At 42.2% G+C, this 21,366-nt stretch overlaps 2 protein-coding genes across 3 annotated transcripts in view; one reads left to right on the top strand and one right to left on the bottom strand.

The window, feature by feature from the left end:
* LOC127006104 (protein dissatisfaction-like) overlaps positions 1–12,835 on the bottom strand; it is a 97,843-nt gene extending 85,008 nt beyond the window's left edge. For both annotated transcript variants that reach the window (XM_050875612.1, XM_050875610.1), the window contains exon 1: positions 11,006–12,835. In XM_050875612.1, coding sequence (XP_050731569.1) covers positions 11,006–11,024 — 19 coding nt within the window. In that variant the 5' untranslated portion in view covers positions 11,025–12,835. The remainder of the gene's footprint in view (positions 1–11,005) is intronic.
* Positions 11,152–12,099, top strand: LOC127006421 (uncharacterized). Its single transcript, XM_050876374.1, has 2 exons — positions 11,152–11,555; positions 12,030–12,099. The coding sequence occupies exons 1-2, from the start codon at positions 11,152–11,154 to the stop codon at positions 12,097–12,099; spliced, it is 474 nt and encodes a 157-aa protein (XP_050732331.1).
* Positions 12,836–21,366: the final 8,531 nt, after the last annotated feature.

Here is a 21,366-nt window from a genome sequence, read left to right on the forward strand (position 1 = left end):
TAAAATTCGTTAAAGGAGATGGAATATACATGTGAGGAGTATTTATCGTCACTACACTGGAGAAGGTTGTAATGCATGACCTCTCCAGCTTCAGTGCCCTTCGTGTAACTTGAGGAGCGAAGAGTTGTGAAAGGCGTGCTCGATGTGGCCTGAATATTATAATGAAACGTTCTGATATCATAGTACAGGAGCAGCGAGTAGCGGGCTTTTTTTTTTATTGTTGTTTCCTTTTTGGGGGGGCTTTTGTGCTGTCTCCTCTGGTATAAAAAAAAAAAAAAATAATAATAATAATCTATCAATGGAATTTGTTGTAGAAATTTTTCGTTTATTGTTCTGGTTGTTATTCTTATGTCAAGTTGTTTTTGTTTTTGTTTATTGTTCTTGTCGTGCTTTGTTGTTGTTATTGTTATTCCTGATTGCTGTTGTTGTTATTGTTATTGTAAGCACACTGAACAACTGCCACACTAAACAGCCGTCATACTAAACAACTGACACACTAAAAACAACTGTCATACTAAACTACTGCTATTCTAAACCACTGCCACAATGAAAAATGCCATACTAAATATCTGCTACACTAAAGAACTGCCATACTAAATAACTTCTACACTAAAGAACTGCCACACTAAAGAACTGCCACACTAAAGAACTGCCACACTAAATAACTTCTACACTAAAGAACTGCCACACTAAAGAACTGCCATACTAAATAACTTCTACACTAAAGAACTGCCATACTAAATAACTTCTACACTAAAGAACTGCCACACTAAATAACTTCTACACTAAAGAACTGCCACACTAAAGAACTGCCATACTAAATAACTTCTACACTAAAGAACTGTCATACTAAATAACTTCTACACTAAAGAACTGTCATACTAAATAACTTCTACACTAAAGAACTGCCATACTAAATAACTTCTACACTAAAGAACTGCCACACTAAATAACTTCTACACTAAAGAACTGCCACACTAAAGAACTGCCACACTAAATAACTTCTACACTAAAGAACTGCCACACTAAAGAACTGCCATACTAAATAACTTCTACACTAAAGAACTGCCATACTAAATAACTTCTACACTAAAGAACTGCCATACTAAATAACTTCTACACTAAAGAACTGCCATACTAAATAACTTCTACACTAAAGAACTGCCATACTAAATAACTTCTACACTAAAGAACTGTCATACTAAATAACTTCTACACTAAAGAACTGTCATACTAAATAACTTCTACACTAAAGAACTGTCATACTAAATAACTTCTACACTAAAGAACTGCCATACTAAATAACTTCTACACTAAAGAACTGTCATACTAAATAACTTCTACACTAAAGAACTGCCACACTAAAACACTGCCACACTAAACAGCTGCCATTCTAACCAAGCGTCACACACACACACACACAAAAAAAAAAAAAAAAAAAAACACTGCTATACATATTAAAGAACTGTCACCCGAAATTACTGCCATAATAAAAATCTGCCAAACTAATCTGCAATGAAACAACGTCATACAATAATGAATAATAGTAATAATAATGATAATAATAATAATAATAATAATAATAATAATAATAATAATAATAATAATAATAATAATAATAATAATAATAATAATAATAATAATAATAATAATAATAATAACAATGAGTATAATGTTGCAATATAATAACAGTAATAACAATGAATTAGATTAACCAAAAAGGACATCATGAATCATAAGTCGTTAAAAATAGGTTCATTTAATATTAACTCTGCGAGAGAAAAGTCGCATCAATGAAAGTCGAGAGTTAAGCCATACATTAAAGTCGACGATCAAACGGTGGAGCGCAGAGTCACGCCGATAAAAATGCAAGTTAAACAAAATTATATCTAAAGCAATAAATCACACTAGGTAGAGATCTTCAGGTCAAGAGAGGAATTAATATGATAGATTGATCCTAGTCGTAACAGCAAATACATAAAAAAATATACTAAAAAACGTTAACACTATTCAGAACAAGCAGATAATTTATGAAAACAAATAAAAAAATATAAAGAAAAAGTCCTATATTTCCCATACTGATTGAAATAAAACTGCATATCTGGTTTTAGATTTTAGTCTCTTTTAGTGTTGAGAAATATAATACTAAGCCTTAATCTTTTTTTTTTTTTCGAGAGAGAATAAAAAAAGTTGAAGGAGTAGACTAAAATAGAATGAGGGAATCGCGGAGTTGTTGTGTTGGGGGTCAATTTTTTTGTGAATTGTCGGGTCGGGGAGCTGAAGTTAGTCGGGCAGGGAGAGTGGATTAGTCGGAAAGTTGTCGGGTAACAGAGAGAGAGAGAAAAAAAAAGAAAAAAAAGTGTTATCAGACTGGGAAGTAAAGGTGTTGGATTGTGAAGTTTTCGGACCGAAGACTTGGTTGTTTGTCGGGTCTTTTTTTGTTTTTGTTTTGTTTTGTTTTGTGTGTGTGTGTGTGTGTATATGTGTGTAGAGAGATGAATGTCCAGGAATCAATGGTCTCAGAATACGTGACTGATCGGGGAGCTGATAAGTTGCTGTCAGGTTCCGGTGTTAGCGGGTCGGGTAGAGAAATGTCGGACGAGTGAAATGGTGGTCGGAGAATTTTATGTAGTGCGTCAAGATTTGGGGGTCGAGTGATTGTTCTCTAGGAGCTGGTCATCGTGGAATTACTCTATTTGTCGGAGGTGCCAGGCATGTCGAGGGAAAGGAGGTTGGCGGTATAAGAATTGCGTGTTGTCGGGTCTTGGGGAGTTAATAATGGGTCGAAGAGATCAGGAGGTGTTGTCGCACAATCAATCGGCTGTGATATGTTGCTGGCTTGTCCGGTCCGAAGAAGAGTGACACTTGAGGAAATGTATGTAGCATGTCGAGTTGGGGAATTACAAGCTGCGGGACTAGGGAGTTGGTGATCGGAAAGTTGTAATGTCATGCCAGAGAGTAACTGCTTGGAATGGGGAAGTTGGTGGTTGTAGAACTGTAGTGGAATGGTTGACTGGAATGGGGAGTAAGTAGTTGTAGAATTGTAATGGACTGGTTGACTGGAATGTGGAGTTGGTAGTTGTAGAGTTGTACTAGATTGGTTGACTGGAATGAGGAGTTGGTAGTTGAAGGGGTGTAGTGGACTGGTTGACTGGAATGTGGAGTTGGTAGTTGTAGAGTTGTAGTGGATTGGTTGATTGGAATGTGGAGTTGGTAGTTGGAGAGTTGTAGTGGATTGGTTGACTGTAATGGGGAGTTGGCAGTCAGGGGTTATAGTGATCTGGTTGACTGGAATGGGGAGTTGGTGGGTGAAGGGTTTTAGTGGATTGGTTGATTGGAATGTGGAGTTGGTAGTTGTAGAATTGTAATGGACTGGTTGATTGGAATGTGGAGTTGGTAATTGGAGGGGTGTAGTGGACTGGTTGACTGGAATGGGGAGTTGGTAGTTGGAGGGGTGTAGTGGATTGGTTGACTGGAATGGAGAGTTGGTAGTTGGAGGGGTGTAGTGGACTGGTTGACTGGAATGGGGAGTTGGTAGATGGAGGGTGGTAGTGGACTGGTTGATTGGAATTTGGAGATGGTAGATGTACGGTTATAGTGGACTGGTTGATTTCGAATGGGGTAGTTAGTTGTGGTAAACTGGTTGTATTTTACTGGAATTGGAATTAGTTGTAGTAAAATTGAAATAGGGCAGTTGGTTGTAATTAACTGGTTGATTGAAATGGAACGCTTGGTGGTTAGAGGGTTGGGGTTAGAGGTTCCAGGGGGTATTTAGTTGATTAGTAAGGGAGTTGCAGTTTGTCATCTCGTTTAGTTGTTGAAATTGGGCGGTTGGCGGTCAAAGATTTATAGTCGGATGAGAGAGCTAAAACTCGTTACATTAGGGAGTTGGGAGTTGTCAGTTGTACTTTCTATTAACAGGGAAAGAGTCATTCTTAGAGTGGGGCAATTAGTGATCAAGCAGACAGTTTGTGAATTGTAATTTGTATTAGGACTTTATTCTTTGTTATTTTGAATTATAGTTTTTGTGAATGTCTAAATAATTGTGGTTTGTCGGGTAAAGGAGGTGCTGGTTGTTTGAGTTAGAGTTTGTGATGGAGGCGTCACAGCTTGGAAGGTCAGAAGTGAGGGTTCTTGGGTACAGGAGGAGGAGGTCGGTAAGATGGTGGCCCGGTGGTCGTGGGAAAGTGGGGAAGTAACAGGGGGGTGCGGGGACGAGAGGGAGGAAAGAATGGAGGAGAAAATTAAGTCCCAATCGCCTCATTAGACACAGCTGAGGAGGAAAAGGACTCGGAAGAAAAGGAGGAGAAAGAAAAATAAAGGGGTGATGCGAGCGAGGAAGATGGTTAAACCTTAAGAAAAGAAGGAGGATGGGGAGGAAGGAAGAAAATTGAGTGAATATTTTCAGAGATTTAAATTAAAGCTTTAGGAGAACTCCGCGTGTGTGTTTGTGTGTGTGAGTGTGTGTGTGTGTGTGTGTGTGTGTGTGTGTGTGTGTGTGTGTGTGTGTGTGTGTGTGTTAAAAAATGAACAGAAAACCACTATGGTAGGAATGGATTTAACTGCTGTTGTTGATGGTGTTGGTGGTGGTGCTGTTTTCGTTAAAACCTCTCCAATTCGTCTTTTCTAAGTTCAGGACAACTAGAAACATGCCTTTAACTTTATATTTTCTGGTGTCAGTGAAAAATAGTATATATATATATATATATATATATATATATATATATATATATATATATATATATATATATATATATATATATATATATATATATATATATATATATATATATATATATATATATATATATATATATATATATATATATATATATATATATATATATATATATATATATATATATATATATATATATATATATATATATATATATATATATATATATATATATATATATATATATATATATATATATATATATATATATATATATATATATATATATACATAATGTTTCTGATTTCCCGTGGAATGATTATTGCTTCCAGGATAGAGACCCCTCTGTGTGCTCAGCGCATCACAGAGGTGATTGTCTCTGGAATGGAGCATACATTCCTCGTTCTTTCTCTACTCCTCACGCTAAAAAGCCTTGGTTTAATCATGCTTGTTCTCGTGCTGTCAATGATAGAGGTAGCTCACAAAAGGTACCAGAGCCTTCAAACTAATGCTAATTATGAACTTTACATTTCTGCCCGAAATCGTGCCAAATCTATTCTCCGACTAACCAAAAATTCTTTTATTAATAGAAAATGTCAAAACCTTGCTTTCTCTAACTCTTCCCGTGACTTCTGGCATCTAGCCAAAAACATCTCCTCCAACTTCACTTCTTCATCTTTCCCTCCACTCCTCAGTCCTGACGGCAACACTGCCGTCTCATCTATCTCTAAGGCTGAACTCTTCTCTCAAACTTTTTCTAAAAACTCCACTCTGGACGATTCTGGGCATATTCCTCCTACTCATCCCCCCTCTGACTCCCTTATGCCTGTTATAAAGATTCTTCAAAATGATGTTTTCTATGCCCTCTCTGGCCTCAATCCTCAGAAGGCTTATGGACCTGATGGAGTGCCTCCTATTGTCCTTAAAAACTGTGCCTCCGTGCTGTCAACCTGCCTGGTCAAACTCTTTCGTTTCTGCCTGTCAACATCTACCTTTCCTTCTTGCTGGAAGTATGCCTTCATACAGCCTGTGCCTAAGAAGGGTGATCGCTCCAATCCCTCAAACTACCGTCCTATAGCTTTACTTTCTTGTCTATCTAAAGCTTTTGAATCAATCAACCGGAAGATTCAAAAGCACCTTTCCACTTCTGACCTTCTATCTGATCGCCAGTATGGGTTCCGCAAGGGCGTTCTACTGGTGATCTCCTTAACTGACTCTTGGTCATCCTCTCTTAGCCGTCTCGGTGAAACTTTTGCTATTGCGCTGGACATATCAAAAGCTTTTGATAGGGTCTGGCACAAATCTTTGCTTTCTAAACTACCCTCCTACGGTTTCTATCCTTCTCTCTGTACCTTTATCTCCAGTTTCCTTTCTGACCGTTCTATTTCTGCCGTGGTAGACGGTCACTGTTCTTCCCTAAATCTATTAACAGTGGTGTCCCACAGGGTTCTGTCCTATCTCCCACTCTTTTCTGTTGTTCATTGATGATCTTCTTTCCAAAACGAACTGTCCTATCCATTCCTACGCCGATGATTCCACTCTGCATTATTCAACTTCTTTTAATAGAAGACCCACCCTTCAGGAACTTAACGACTCAAGGCTGGAGGCTGCAGAACTTAGCCTCAGACCTTACTATTATTTCCGATTGGGGCAAGAAGAACCTGGTGTCCTTCAACGCCTCAAAAACACAGTTTCTACACCTATCCACTCGACACAATCTTCCAAACAACTATCCCTATTCTTTGACAACACCAGCTATCACCCTCCTCAACACTAAACATCCTCGGTCTATCCTTAACTCAAAATCTCAACTGGAAACTTCATATCTCATCTCTTACTAAATCAGCTTCCTCGAGGCTGGGCGTTCTGTACCGTCTCCAGTTCTTCTCCCTGCACAATTGCTGTCCATATACAGGGCCTTGTCCCCTCGTATGGAGTATGCATCTCATGTGTGGGGGCTCCCTCACAGCTCTTCTGGACAGAGTGGAGGCTAAGGCTCTTCGTCTCATCAGCTCTCCTCCTCATACTGATAGTCTTCTACCTATTAAATTCCGCCGCAATGTTGCCTCTCTTTCTATCTTCTATCGATATTTCCACGCTGACTGCTCTTCTGAACTTGCTAACTGCATGCATCCCCGCTGCACTCGACTTTCTACTCATGCTCATCCCTATACTGTCCAAACCCCTTATGCAAGAGTTAACCAGCATCTTCACTCTTTCATCCCTCACGCTGGTAAACTCTGGAACAATCTTCCTTCATCTGTATTTCCTCCTGCCTACGACTTGAACTCTTTCAAGAGGAGAGTATCAGGACACCTCTCCTCATGAAATTAACCTCTGATTTGGACACTCCTTTAACCTCTGTTCAGGAGCAGTGAGTAGCCATTTTCTTTTTTTCTTTGCGCCCTTGAGCTGTCTCCTTAGCTGTAAAAAAAATATATATATATATATATATATATATATATATATATATATATATATATATATATATATATATATATATATATATATATATATATATATATATATATATATATATATATATATATATATATATATATATATATATATATATATATATATATATATATATATATATATATATATATATATATATATATATACACACACACACACACACACACACACACACATTACAGTCTTAAAAGGTTATCAGGGTGATCTTAACACTTTCTTACCTTTGCACGCAACGAAGGATTGAACAAACTAAGATTAGAACAAAGACTATGTTGTGATAAATGAAATAAATAAAAGCCGCAATATCTTCGTCGCAGATAGACATGTGTTAACGTTAGTTAGCGACACAGAGCCGTTAATGGCACCAGAACTGGCATATTTTGTTTTCCTTTTGATTTTTCATCGGATGTGCGTCAATCAAAAATTATTGGTTTATTCGCGAGATAAATTTCGGAGGGTAGACAGTTTATAAGGACGAAGAAAACGGTAATACACATAGTAAAAACAATTTAAAATCAATGTAAAATTTGAAAAGACAATATCACCCGGTAGAATTACTTTTAAAATAAAAAGTCACTGTGAGAATAAAATAAAAAAAGATGAATACAAGGGTATAAAAAAAAAAAATATTCGAGTGTTGGATATCATGAAATATCGGTGAACACAACGCTTTGAAAACAACAAAATGTGGCGAAGAGAACGAAACGGTGAGTTTAAACCAATAAACCCATTTAACAAGGATAGTGATGGACAACAAAAAGAGTAAGTGGCACAGCCTTGAGCATCGCCAGGGTGTGTGTGAACGTAGTAGCATTGACACATGGTGGGCAGATGCTGCTCTAGACGTAGACAGACAGACAGACAGATAGGCAGACCTTATGTGACGCCAGTATCGGGTTAATTAAAGAAGGGCGAGGTGAGTGGCCTATCTTACCGCTGTATTTAGCTTATATTCGCAGCTCTTCCTTAGGGTATGTTCTAGTAACGTAAGTCAGCCAGACAAAGTTCCCTACAAGCTTTCTATAAACCACTTTTACATGTAACGGCATTAATTGACATTAATTTTCACTATTAGAAACAGTTTGATGCAACCAGGCCAAGAAAAGAGTCATGGAAGTGATGCAAGTTTGCGAAATCATTTTAGAATATCTCTTGGTAAGGGAGAATATAAAACACGGCCATTTTTGTGTTACCACGTCCGTCGTGTTGAAAATGATGAGGGTTATCATGAAGATGCGCGTGGTGATGACGGGGTTTGGACCTTTCTCCTCTCACGGAACTGTGGGCCACGGAATTCAGGCTGTTCGACGTCACCTCCATACAATGAAAACGGTCTGAAATGGTGTGCCTTTTAACACCTGTTTCTGACGAAGGTAGCGATGACGGTGGTGATGATGATGATGAAGAGGAGGAAGAAGAGAGGGGGGACAATGGGTTAATTATAGTATTCATTTATATTCATAATTGGATTTGGGAACGTATAATTTACCTGATCAAGCAGTCTGTTACTTGTTTATTAAAATAGTACGGCTGTTGAAGGACTCGCCTGGCTTCTCAGGTATGTAACAAGGAAAAGAAAGGCAATCCAACATAATGAAAATACGGCGGTTCTTCCATAGACCCAACATTTTGACGCTTCAGTAAAATCAATACAAACAAAACAAAAGACGAGTAGTCAAACACTGACAAATAATACTATAGTCGGTTCACCCGAGTCTGAAGTGACTCGTACTTGAGGTAAATAGATAGCTAAGAGCAGAGGTGAGCAGAGATAATAATGATGGTTATGAATAATGATGATGATGATGATGATGAATATTAAAATAATACTAATACTAATATTAGTACTATTAGTAATAATAAGAAAAAGGATAAGAGGAAAAAGAACTAAAAGAAAAAAAATTATAGCAAATAAGAGGAATCATCATTATTACTATATATAATAATGATAATACTATATTTATTATCATTATTATTTTTATTTGCATTATTATTATCACTCGGTTTTCCTTTTCCTAGTTGTAGTAATTGATATTATCGCTATTGTTATTTTAATAATCATTGTTATCATTATAGAGCCGCTATTTTTATTATTACTATATTAATTATTATCATTAACATTATTATTATCATTATTATTATTATTATTATTATTATTATCTTTTTCATGTTGTTACAGCAATAACAACAACTACTACTACTAGTACTTTTACTATAAACAACTACTACAACTACTACTACTACTACTAATGCCAATACTATCACTGCTTCTATTACTGCTCCTCATCACTATAAGCGCCAACGTAGACACAAGACGACACCCCACATAACATCATTTTCCCTCCCGGCCCCTCCTCTGCGGCTCCTCCCCTTCCCCACATTAATCCGCGGGCGGGTGTCCTGGGGCGGCTCCTCCCTGCTCCACACGTGCCGCCGGCCGTCGAGACACCTATGAGCGGCGGCGGCTCGGCGTGACATCGGAAAAAAGATGCACCACTTATTATATAGGATCATAATGCGTTGCTACTACTACTATTACTACTACTACTACTACTACTACCACTACTACTACTGCTACTACTATTACTACCACTACTACTACTGCTACTACTATTACTTGCATTACTATTTTTACACAACTATAACTGTTTACTACAATGACAAAAATTACTACTACTATGATCACTGCTCAACTGATCTACTAATACTAATGTAACAATAAAAATAATTAACAACAAAAACAACAATAATAATAATAATAATAATAATAATAATAATAATAATAATAATAATAATAAAAATAATAATAATAATAATAGTAGTAATGATTATAATAAATATAGTAATAATAAAAATAGCGGCTCTCCTCACAACCTTATCAACATGAATAACAAACAGCGACCTTCACTCAGCCCTCGAGAGAGGCATTAATATATAATTATTCTGCCCTGCCATATTAAGCAGCGCCACTGGCAGAGGAAACACAACTCCTCTCTCTCTCTCTCTCTCTCTCTCTCTCTCTCTCTCTCTCTCTCTCTCTCTCTCTCTCTCTCTCTCTCTCTCTCTCTCTCTCTCTCTCTCTCTCTCTCACCATCGGCAAGGGGCCGGTAATGTGCGCGAGAATGTTGCTGGATATCGTTCACGTGGCGGTCACGCCTGAACACATGCGGGGCGGGAGCATTTAAAAGAAAGCCTCTGCTTGTTCAGACAATTACAAAAATTAGTTGATACACGTTTGGAGTGGCCTCAGGCCTTCCTGAATGAGTAAGTCCATGAAATCCATTTTTGCGGCTTACAGCAGAACCCGGGAGATCGGCGGCCGCGGCCCGGCAGCGGCGCGACTCACGCGACTGCTGGGATGACTCGTGCAGAGGGAACCCATGCAGCCCTCTTAATGTGGGCGGCGCCTAATTGTAATATATAATTATCATTGTTGTTTTTATTATCCAATATAAATATCATTATTATTATTATTATTATTATTATTATTATAATTATTATTATTATTATCATCATCAACTTTTCCATCATATATGTTAGCTCAAAATTTGTTAATTTTATAGTAATTCTGAGATATAGCGGGGTACTTTTATGGTTGAGTGTTTCCAGACGGGGCCGCGTGGCCTCCTGTCAGGAAACACGCGGCCGGCGCGGCCCGGCCTCAGCACTCTTCCATTGCTGGTCACCGTGGCACCTCGGAAATGCGGGTTGATTTTCTTGTACGCGTCAGGCTGACTGCATGCTTACAACAATCCCTGTACGCCTTCGCTCACGTGTTTAGCCGCTGGGAGCCACGAACGATGCTTCCTTGTAGCAGTAGAAAAGTGATATAAATACTTGAAGACTTACCCGACCTGCCAGTGCCCATTCTCGATGCGGCGGCGGCCCGCGGGCTGAAGGTGGGCCCGCCGAGGGGCGCCGTTGTGTTCAGGGCGGGGGCAGGGCAGAGGCGGGTGACGGTGCTTGAAGGTGTGGCAGCGCTGAGCGGCGGACTGATGGAGGAAGGCGAGGACAGCGTCACCGATGTGGAGACAAGGGCCTGGCGGTGGTGTAAGTGCAGCGGCGACGGAGGCGGCGACACGCTCAACGGCAGCGGCGGCGGCGGAGGTGGCGGCGTTGGCGGCCGCGGCGGGCCGCGCACCTCCCCAAGAAACACGGCTGGAAGTTGCACGGCGGCGGGGCCCGGCACTGTCCAGGGAAGGGACAGGGGCAGCACCGTAGACAGATCTGGCGCCAGGGTCGAGTGTGCGTCACCTGACGGGGCCGTGGCCGCCTCAGGTGATGCTGTGCACGGTGGCTCCGGCGCCAGGTGGGCCAGGAGCACGGGCGAACGGCTGTGGGAAGCCGAGGCAGGTCGGGGCACCGAGGCGGGGTCCAGGGACGTCACGGCAGCTCACAGGTGCTGTTGTTGTTATCGGCGGTGAAGGCAAATACACAAGTGTCGGCGGGTGGCGGCCCGAGATTGAACGTGCGGGAGCCACTGACCGCTGCCAAGACGCGCGCGTGACCAAGTCTTGGCTACAACTCTCCACCACTGGTCACCTGGACACCTGATCGCTGCCGCTACTGTCTTGTCTCTGGGTGTCTCGGGTCTTTTGGGTCTTTTTTTTCTACTCAGTTCACGCACATAATTTTTAGCGTCAATGTTCGCGGCGTCAAGAATGGGAGGGGCGGAGCACGGTGGGGCGGGGCGGGGCGGGGTGGGTCGGCGCGCTGCCTCCTGCCAGCCGACGCGTCCACCATGAGGCCCGAGTGTGAATAAGCTCGGATGTGAAACTTTGCTCCCTTATATACTTGCCATTTTGTCATTCCTTCCTCGGCTTCCAGTGCCGAGTTGTAAAGAGATTCTGTGCCGGCATCACTCGCCTTCCAGAGTGAGGGACTCTTACGGTCGCTCTGGCTATTCCCGCCTCCACGGCACAAAATGGCGACGCTCAGAATGAGGAGGACGTGTCTCACGAGATCGAGCACCACGGGCCTTCAGGAGTAAGTCCCCGTGACCAGCAGCTCCTGTGCAGGAGAACAAACCCAAAAATACGAAACTCAGGGAAACAAGTTCACTGTGGACTGGGAAAGGGTCGCGGGGCGCTGGTGTCGGCCTCAACTATGGGAACCTCCACAGGTGCTCGGCGCGGCGGTTGGCGGTGTGGCCGAACATTTTCCACAGCCGAGCGCCCCGATCACGCTGCTCCGAAACGCCGCTCGCAAACAACACGTCAAGCCAGATTTTTACGGCGATTAGGAAACTTTGCACTCGGCGGCAGCAGCAGCAGCAGCGACGGCAAGGAGTGACGGCACACGACGGCCTGACACAAAGGACCGCCGGCAACACCACTCCTGTTTGCCTGCCTTTAAAGCCCACGATCCGCCGCCCGCCACCCTTCAACAGACTTGCTTTCGCCCTAAAACATAAAAAAGAAAGCCGTCGTCAGCCACACAGCTTCATGTAATCAATTACTTATTACCGAGCGGTTTCTTGCCACTCAGAAACTCGCTTGTTGGGAAGGAGAGGAAGAAGGAAAAAACAGGAGCGGCGCGGAAGGAGGTCAGGCCAGGCGGCGTAGTCTTGGGGGATGAGCCGAAGCTACACCGGGATCAGTATTAATCAGTAATCGATGAGGCGAGGGTTAAGCTCTTTTATCGTGGCGCGCCGGAGTCTGCAAGCTACGGCGGGGCGTGTAGCTGATACTGGAGGAGGAGGAGGAGGAGGAGGAGGAGGAGGAGGAAGGGAGAGGAGAGGAGAGGAGAGGAGAGGAGAGAAGAGAATAGCAGAGTAGAGGAGGAAAGAAGAGAGATGGAAAGGAGAGGAAAAGAGAAAAAAACATGAGAATAGAGAAGATAAGAAAAGAAGTAAAAGACGAGAAGAAAGAAGCTGCAAAGAGATTAGAGAAGGTAAGAGAAGGAAAAAGGAGGCGAGGCAAGGAGAGGAAAAGTAGGAATGCCAGAGAGAGGACACTTTCGATAGTGTCTGCTGATCCTGCACAAGAACAGAGACGAGGAGCTTGGACAAACAAAAGATGGAAGCCTAGCGTATCAAAAGTACCAAAAGTACCAATAAAGGGATTTCTGTACACAGCCATTCACTTTTTAATTCTTAGGTTCTTGATGCAAAAGGCCAATGGGAAGTTTTACTACGAGCGATCTTACAATATACGTAAACGGCCTTTGCCTTGATCCTCTGGTAATTGTATCTTCAACAAAATAATGTGTATAAATGTACTGATGATGAAGACGGTGATGATAATGATGATGATGATGATGGTGATGATGATGTACAATAATCATAAGTGGTGGTAGTAGTATATTCAGTATCCTAAGGTAAATTATATAAAGGGGAAACGGCAATAAACAGAAAATTAAAGGAATATAAGAAAAATATGAGGCGTTTTGGCAACGTGAGAGAGAGAGAGAGAGAGAGAGAGAGAGAGAGAGAGAGAGAGAGAGAGAGAGAGAGAGAGAGAGAGAGAGAGAGAGAGAGAGAGAGAGAGAGAGAGAGAGAGAGAGAGAGAGAGAGAGAGAGAGAGAGAGAGAGAGAGTTAATAGAATCACAAATATTGCCTTAACGATCACATAACCATTGCGAGGTGGCTTGCCGCTGGAGAGAGAGAGAGAGAGAGAGAGAGAGAGAGAGAGAGAGAGAGAGAGAGAGAGAGAGAGAGAGAGAGAGAGAGAGAGAGAGAGAGAGAGAGAGAGAGAGAGAGAGAGAGTGTGTGTGTGTGTGTGTGTGTGTGTGTGTGTGTGTGTGTGTGTGTGTGTGTGTTCATCTAAGCGTTTCAGTGCAGAGTCGCTCACAACACACACACACACACCATCTGATGAACGATGAAATAAAATAAAAATGAGTGAAAATTAAAAGAGGGAATAGACATTGATGCTAACTGGAAATGGTGAATGTTCAAATGTGTTTCCATTTATAGTTCATACACGTTCTGGGGCAGGGCTTGCTTTCTTGCCGGACTATACGGGGAAGTGAGTGTACGGGCGAGCGAGTCTGCGTGGTATGGGTTGGTGGTGTTAGTGTTATAAGTGGGTGGTATTGGTGGTGGTGGCGGCTGAGGTTGGTGTGGTGGTGGTAATGGTAAGTTGGCGGCTGATGGACCTTATGCATAATAGGTTGTTTTTTTTGTTTGGCCTTTATGCATATTTTCCTCACTACATATATAATCGGTAATCACCATTTTCATTAGTATACTCATATCAAAGGAGAAAAAAAAATGCCTTCCGAAAACTTGAATTGAAATGAATGAAATGCCATAAAGATGAAGATGAATAATTAAAGTTACTTAAGACTATTTTTTCTTATATCGCCTCAATTTAGCAGGAGTTGTAGGGGTTCCTACCGATGAGTATTATCTGAAATGGAGCGAACTACTTGGTGAACATACTCTGCACATGGAAAGACCAACACGAAAAAATCTTCCTCCACCAGTATGCGGGATGGTGACTTGACACATTGTACCATATACAGAGAACGACAAATGCGAGGCTAGTAGCTAAATATTAAGTAGAGTGAGCAACTTAACTCAAGGATTAGAGGGAGCGAGACGAGGGGCTCCCGCAGACCTCTTCCAACAGTACACCATCTCTGCACACGGCGCGGGCGGACGTGGCGATCCCAAGGTCCGATGTTCAAGCCCCGACGCCGCTACCATCCGACTTTATTCAGCCATCGCCGACCGGCCGAAGATTACCCACATGCTGCCTCAATGTTTTTCAATCGTTTATAACATCTGCGCATTGTTTCAAGAGGAGCACCCTGCAGGGCCCTGGCATGAGCTAAAGAGCAAGGTATATCACGGTGACACAACTGATAAAAAATTCACTCCGCCATTGACGTGTTGCAGCAGTCCACTAGCACCAAGATGAGCGTAACGGCATTATGGGTCTGAATCGAGAAAAAAAAACTATCACAGTTTACATGACACTAAATACTTTAAATAGCATACGGTTTTGTTGAGTACCTGATTTCATTCGACCTAAAGTTGATATTTTCTTTTGGAATATCGCCGTCTTATGATTATAAAATAAGTATATTCGTGTTTCCTTCCGTTTATATAACCCTTGGTACGATCGTCACTTCCAAAATACTGACTCCTTATTAGAGCTAAATATGTTCGTATCATTAACATTTAGTATTGTGGTATATGTATCAATTTATGCGCCCGGATTGCAAAGGCAGGATAACGTGGGTCAGGTTGTTTGCGGTGCGGCTTGCGATGTCGCTAATGAGGACTAACGGGAGGCGAGTTTACGGCCGACAGCAGGACTCAGGACTGGCTGCTGAAATTCCCGACACTTTTTTTTTTGTTGTTGTTGTTGCTGTTGTACCTTTTCTTCATCTTCTTATTCTTATTGTCATCATTATCATTATTTGCATTATCATTTTGACTGTTATCCTTACCATTATTATTATTATTATTATTATTATTATTATTATTATTATTATTATTATTATTATTATTATTATTATCATCATCACATTAGTCATTATAACATCCTTCTCCAGCTGCGTATCTAATCTTGCTTTACAACATCAATAAGCCAACACACGCTTGAAATACTTTTAATTTAATTCCCTTTCATTTGAAGTCATGCAGACGAGTACAGGAAAGTTAGAAAAGAAGATAAAAATAAGGCGCAAGAGAGAAAAAACTGTTTACTGGAAAAGATACATTACCCTGAAAACTTCACCTGCTCTCCTAACTAATGCAGGACCAGCGCGCCCCTCCTCCACCTCCCCCCTGCTACCTTCACACGAGCGTCAACTGGGAGGAGGCGCGGGCACACTGCCTTTACCTCACCTTCACTCCCAGCTAAGAAATTATAAAATGGTGCTAATATAAGAGAAATGCAGGACCGGTGTGCTCCTCCCCTTTATCTCTATCAGGCTATCTCTACATGAGGATCACTGGAAGACGGTGAAAGGGGTCGATCACTTTTCCTCAGTTCCTCTTCCTCTACATCACTGAGTCCTTTAGAGTAGAGTCCTTCAAAGTACTCTCGAGATCGCCCCTTTTTCACATAGATTACTATACCCCATAAAACGGGAGGCACCCAGCTTTTAATACTATCAAGAGACTCACTAAGTACTGGTCACGTCTCAGGACTGCACAGGAGAATACACGTGCAGTGGGTTGCAACTTCTTCACAAACAAGTAACTAAACACCAAACGGCAGGAGGCCCACAACTTTTAGCACCGTCAAGAGGTTTGCAATGGATCGCGAAAATATAGCTTGGTGAGTGTACGAAAAGTTTAGAAACGCTGCTTTAGAGAAATGAATACCAAGACTGTTCATGAGTTCGAGACGTAAGCAAGCAACTGAGTGTAACACGCGACGCCACCTCATGCAAGTCAGGCGCGGCCAGAGACAGAGTGCCCTTCCTTGTTTTCTTCGATAAGAGCACTGAGTCTTTTAAAATTCTGAACGCTAAGACTTTCCCTCAGTCATGGACGCAGGTAAGGAGTGTAAACGCGACACCACCTCATGCCCAGGTAAGGCCAAAACAAGGCAAGCTGGCAGGCACGAGGGCAAGGAGAGCAAACCACGCGTAAATACAACAAAGCGAAAATAAGTATGGCTCAACGAAACACGTAGATGCTGACAAAAGGAGGGAAAATATGAAAGGACCAACTGTAAAAACACCAAAGGACTCACAGAAATGAGAAGGCAAAATAAACAGGAAAAACACGGAAATGCGTATAAAGGAAAGAAAATCAGATGAACGCTTAAATTAATATACGAAAATCTTGACAAAGAAGATAGAAAGCACACAAAAATATTGCCGGAGAAAAGAAAGGCAGTAGGACGGAAAAAAACACGGAAATACTGAGAAATAAGAAAATCGATGCAGATAAACAAAACAGTTGATCCACAGGTTAGGAGGTAGCCTGTTACATATACTAATGATACACAGACGAAAAATGAATGGTGCAATATCCAGACAACTTTGGAATAAAAAACTTTAAAAAACTCCACTTTTCACATATTATCTTTTAAGGGTACCGTATAGCATTGAAGCGTAATAGTCATTCCTGTGTTTGCAAGTTTTCTCAATGAACCCTCTTCTATAAGGATAGTATCTTCATAGCCAAGTATTAACAGACATAAAAGCTCTGCAAGTGTCACCTGATCGGTTGCATACAGGATAATACCTTGTTACCCACTTCAAAGTATATGATAATTCCATATTTATCACTTATCATCACGTACACACACACACACACACACACACACACACACAGAGAGAGAGAGAGAGAGAAAATATATATATGTATGTATATATACGTCGATTCATATATACATACATCCATAACTACATCGACATACATGTAAGCAGCTTTAAACTTACTAACAAAACACTTCAGCCAGAAAAAAAATAGCATTACTTTGACCGGGGGAAAAATAAACCGCTTTTCTCCTCCTATTCATCTAGACAAAAAGAAGACAGTATCTACTCGTATATCCGCACTGCTTCCCGGGACGACATAAGTAAACATGTAGTGGTAGTGTGTGGGGGGGAGGGGGGGGAGGGGGCAGGTAGATAGTGGTGAGGGGAGGGCTGGTGAGGGCATGGCACTGGATGGATGGATGAACGGATGCTTAGGTCAAAGAAAAAGGCATAATACCCGAACACACACACACACACACACACACACACACACACACACACACACACACACACACACACACACACACACAGACGATTTGCTAGTGTTTGAGGATAACCACTCCATCTTCCTCGAACTAATGACATAGTGGAATTAAGTCTATATTGAGATAACTTGCTTTTCTCTCTCCTTTTATCGCCTTTCTTGCTTCTGATACCCGATCTTAGTGTCCAAGAAAAGCCAGTGTTTGTGTTTCTTAAATGCTTCTTAGGTGAAGTAAGAGTTAATACTGAGGAAAATTTCTCTCTCTCTCTCTCTCTCTCTCTCTCTCTCTCTCTCTCTCTCTCTCTCTCTCTCTCTCTCTCTCTCTCTCTCTCTCTCTCTCTCTCTCTCTCTCTCTCTCTCTCTCTCTCTCTCTCTCTCTCTCTCTCTCTCTCTCTCTCTCTCTCTCTCTCTCTCTCTCTCTCCTTACCCATTCTTTCTCCATCTCTCTCTCTCTCTCTCTCTCTCTCTCTCTCTCTCTCTCTCTCTCTCTCTCTCTCTCTCTCTCTCTCTCTCTCTCTCTCTCTCTCTCTCTCTCTCTCTCTCTCTCTCTCTCTCTCTCTCTCTCTCTCTCTCTCTCTCTCTCTCTCTCTCTCTCTCTCTCTCTCTCTCTCTCTCTCTCTCTCTCTCCTTCTCTTTCTTTCTCTCTCTCTCTCTCTCTCTCTCTCTCTCTCTCTCTCTCTCTCTCTCTCTCTCTCTCTCTCTCTCTCTCTCTCTCTCTCTCTCTCTCTCACACCCTTTTTCCCCTTCTCACCCTCTCCTCTGCCAGTTTAAAGGTCCCTCTCTCTCCCTCCTGAACCCTTTAAACCAAGGGAAAGATGAGGAGGAATGTACCTTCAATGAATACCGACTCCTCTCTCTCTCTCTCTCTCTCTCTCTCTCTCTCTCTCTCTCTCTCTCTCTCTCTCTCTCTCTCTCTCTCTCTCTCTCTCTCTCTCTCTCTCCTCCTCCTCCTCCTTTACATTGACTGTCATTTTTTTTCTTCTTTTATCTCACTGATACTTTTTACCTCCCACACTATACCGAGGTGTGTGTGTGTGTGTGTGTGTGTGTGTGTGTGTGTGTGTGTGTGTGGGTGGGTGTGGGTGTGGGTGTGCGTGGGTGGGTGAAAAAACACACTCAGACGCTGAAAGAACACACACACACACACACACACGGTAACAACTGCAATATACATGTAATTATTGAGCTATATGAGGCTGAGATAACTTTAAGACGTAATTATGTTGTTCTTCACCTCTCTCTCTCTCTCTCTCTCTCTCTCTCTCTCTCTCTCTCTCTCTCTCTCTCTCTCTCTCTCTCTCTCTCTCTCTTGTCGACAAAGTGCCTCGCCTCGCATCCCTTCCCTTCCTTCCTTCCTTCCTTCCCCTTTACACCTCTCATCTTCCCCTTCTCTTTGGTCCATCTTCTTTCCCTCCTCCCCTCTTACTGCTATCTCTCCCAATCCATTTCTATCTTTCATCCCTCGTCATGTCTTCCTCCTCCTCCTCCTCCTCCTCCTCTTCTCGGCCCCTTCAGAGGTAGACTGTAAAAGGTAGTGGTCTGCTCTCCTCCACAAATTGCGAGAGGGATGTGTCGGGAGATTTGTGGAGGGGAGCGAGGCAGGGAGGGAGGGAGGGAGGGAGGGAGGAGAGAGGCATGCAGGGAGGAAGGGAGGGAAGAAGGAGGGCGTGGTAGTATAGACTGCAAGGAGGAGAAGGAAAATGAAGAGGAACAAAAAGATGATGATGATGATGATTATGATGACAACAAAGATGACAATAATGATGATGATGATGATGATGACGATGATGATAGTGACTGAAGAGATGATGACGGCGAAGAAGAATTAGACCAACAAGTAAATGAAGTAGATGAAAACAAAGATGATGAAAAGGAGAACAACAACAACAACAACAACAACAACAAAAACACGATGTAAAAATAAGAAAACTTTAAGAATAAGTCAAAGAAGAACAAGAATAAAGTATAATCGAGAAAAGAAAAGGAAAAAAATGTTCAAGAAAAAGGAAAAAAAAAAGAAAAAAAGAAAGGAGGAGGAGGAGGAGGAGGAGGGTCAGAATAGTGCTATTGGCTGTCCTCATCCTGGCGGTCACCTTCTCACCTTGTTCTCATCGATCCTATCCCCAGTACCTACCATTACGTGTTCTCTCTCTCTCTCTCTCTCTCTCTCTCTTTGTGTCATTTACCGTGCCATCATCATCTTCCTCCCCTTCTCTCTCCCCTCCTTTACCTTACCTTGCTAGCACTTACTCATTTTCCCTTCCCATATCTTTCTCCCTCTCTCCATCCTCTTTATCTCACCCATTCTATCCCGCATTTCGCTTCCCTGTTCTTCCTCTTCTTGTTCTTCCCCTCCCACATTTCCTCCCCTTGACCTAAGCCTCCCTCCCATCTTCTCCCTCCCAGCCTCTCTTCATCTTGCTCCCCGTTCATCCCTTCTCCCTTTTTCTGCCCCTCCCAAACCTTTCTCTCCATAACCTGAGTCTCTCTCGCTGCACCTCCTCCCTCTTCCTTTCCCGCATTGTCGCCTTTGACTCTCCCTTCCTCCTCCTCCTCCTCCTCCCAGCCTCTTCCTCATCTCGCCTCCCATCCCCCCTCTCCCTCCCTGCCTCTCCCCTTCACCCTCCCTTCTTCCCTTCCAAAATACGAGGCGACGACAAAGAAAATATTGGGCCGTGGGTGAAGCCAGTGGTGGCCACGGTCTGTGGATTACTGGCTTATACCTCCCTTTCTTCTCCCCTCTTGCCCTCACCCCCCTACCTCCCCTCTAGCCGCTCCCCTCCCCCCCTCCCCTCACTGCCGGACACTTGCCAGGCATTGTCCAGGGGAGGGGAGGAGTGGAGGGAAGGAGAATGAAGAGGAAAAAAAGAAAGGAAAAAAAGTGAAGACTGTGTGTTTAAATGCGACGTGTAAGGAGAAGAGGGGCTGAGACTCCAAAAGTGGGAGGTAAGAGGAAAGTGAGAGGAGGAGGAGGAGGAGGAGGAGGAGGAGGAGGAGATGACGTATGTGTTTCAAAGCAAGGAGTTGAAGTGGTAGAAAAGCATTATTATTATTAGTTTTTATTATTATTATTATTATTATTATTATTATTATTATTATTATTTCAAACGCATCAAGCCTCTGAACTACCTACCCACCCACACCCATACCCACGAAAAAATAGCGTAGAAAATACACAGTTTATCTTTCTTTCCTTTCCTAAACAATAAGAACGGACGAGGAACGCTGAACATGTCTCCCTTCCTCTCTTTTATTAAACTATCATCGAAAAACTAAAAAACATCGAAAAAATAGCGTAGAAAATACACAGTTTATCTTTCTTTCCTTTCCTAAACAATAAGAACGGACGAGGAACGCTGAACATGTCTCCCTTCCTCTCTTTTATTAAACTATCATTTCAGTCTTATTATCATTATTATTTCTCGTTCTCCTCCTCTCATCTCCAATCGACCAGGCAACCGTGCAGTAGATGTTAATGCAATACCCATCAACATATATACAAAATCCACTAACGGTTACTTCACTACGACAGGACCGCAATGAGCTTTCCTGTAC

This window comes from Eriocheir sinensis, chromosome 32 (genome assembly GCF_024679095.1).
Source record: "Eriocheir sinensis breed Jianghai 21 chromosome 32, ASM2467909v1, whole genome shotgun sequence".
Taxonomy (NCBI): domain Eukaryota; kingdom Metazoa; phylum Arthropoda; class Malacostraca; order Decapoda; family Varunidae; genus Eriocheir; species Eriocheir sinensis.

What these genes read in the sequence shown, in the direction of transcription:
- LOC127006421 (XM_050876374.1), top strand. Translation starts at nt 11,152, where the DNA reads ATGGAGGAAGGCGAGGACAGCGTCACCGATGTGGAGACAAGGGCCTGG. An exon ending in GACGTCACGGCAGCTCACAG is followed by an intron (nt 11,556 to 12,029) that starts GTGCTGTTGTTG and finishes CTCGCCTTCCAG; the next exon opens with AGTGAGGGACTCTTACGGTC.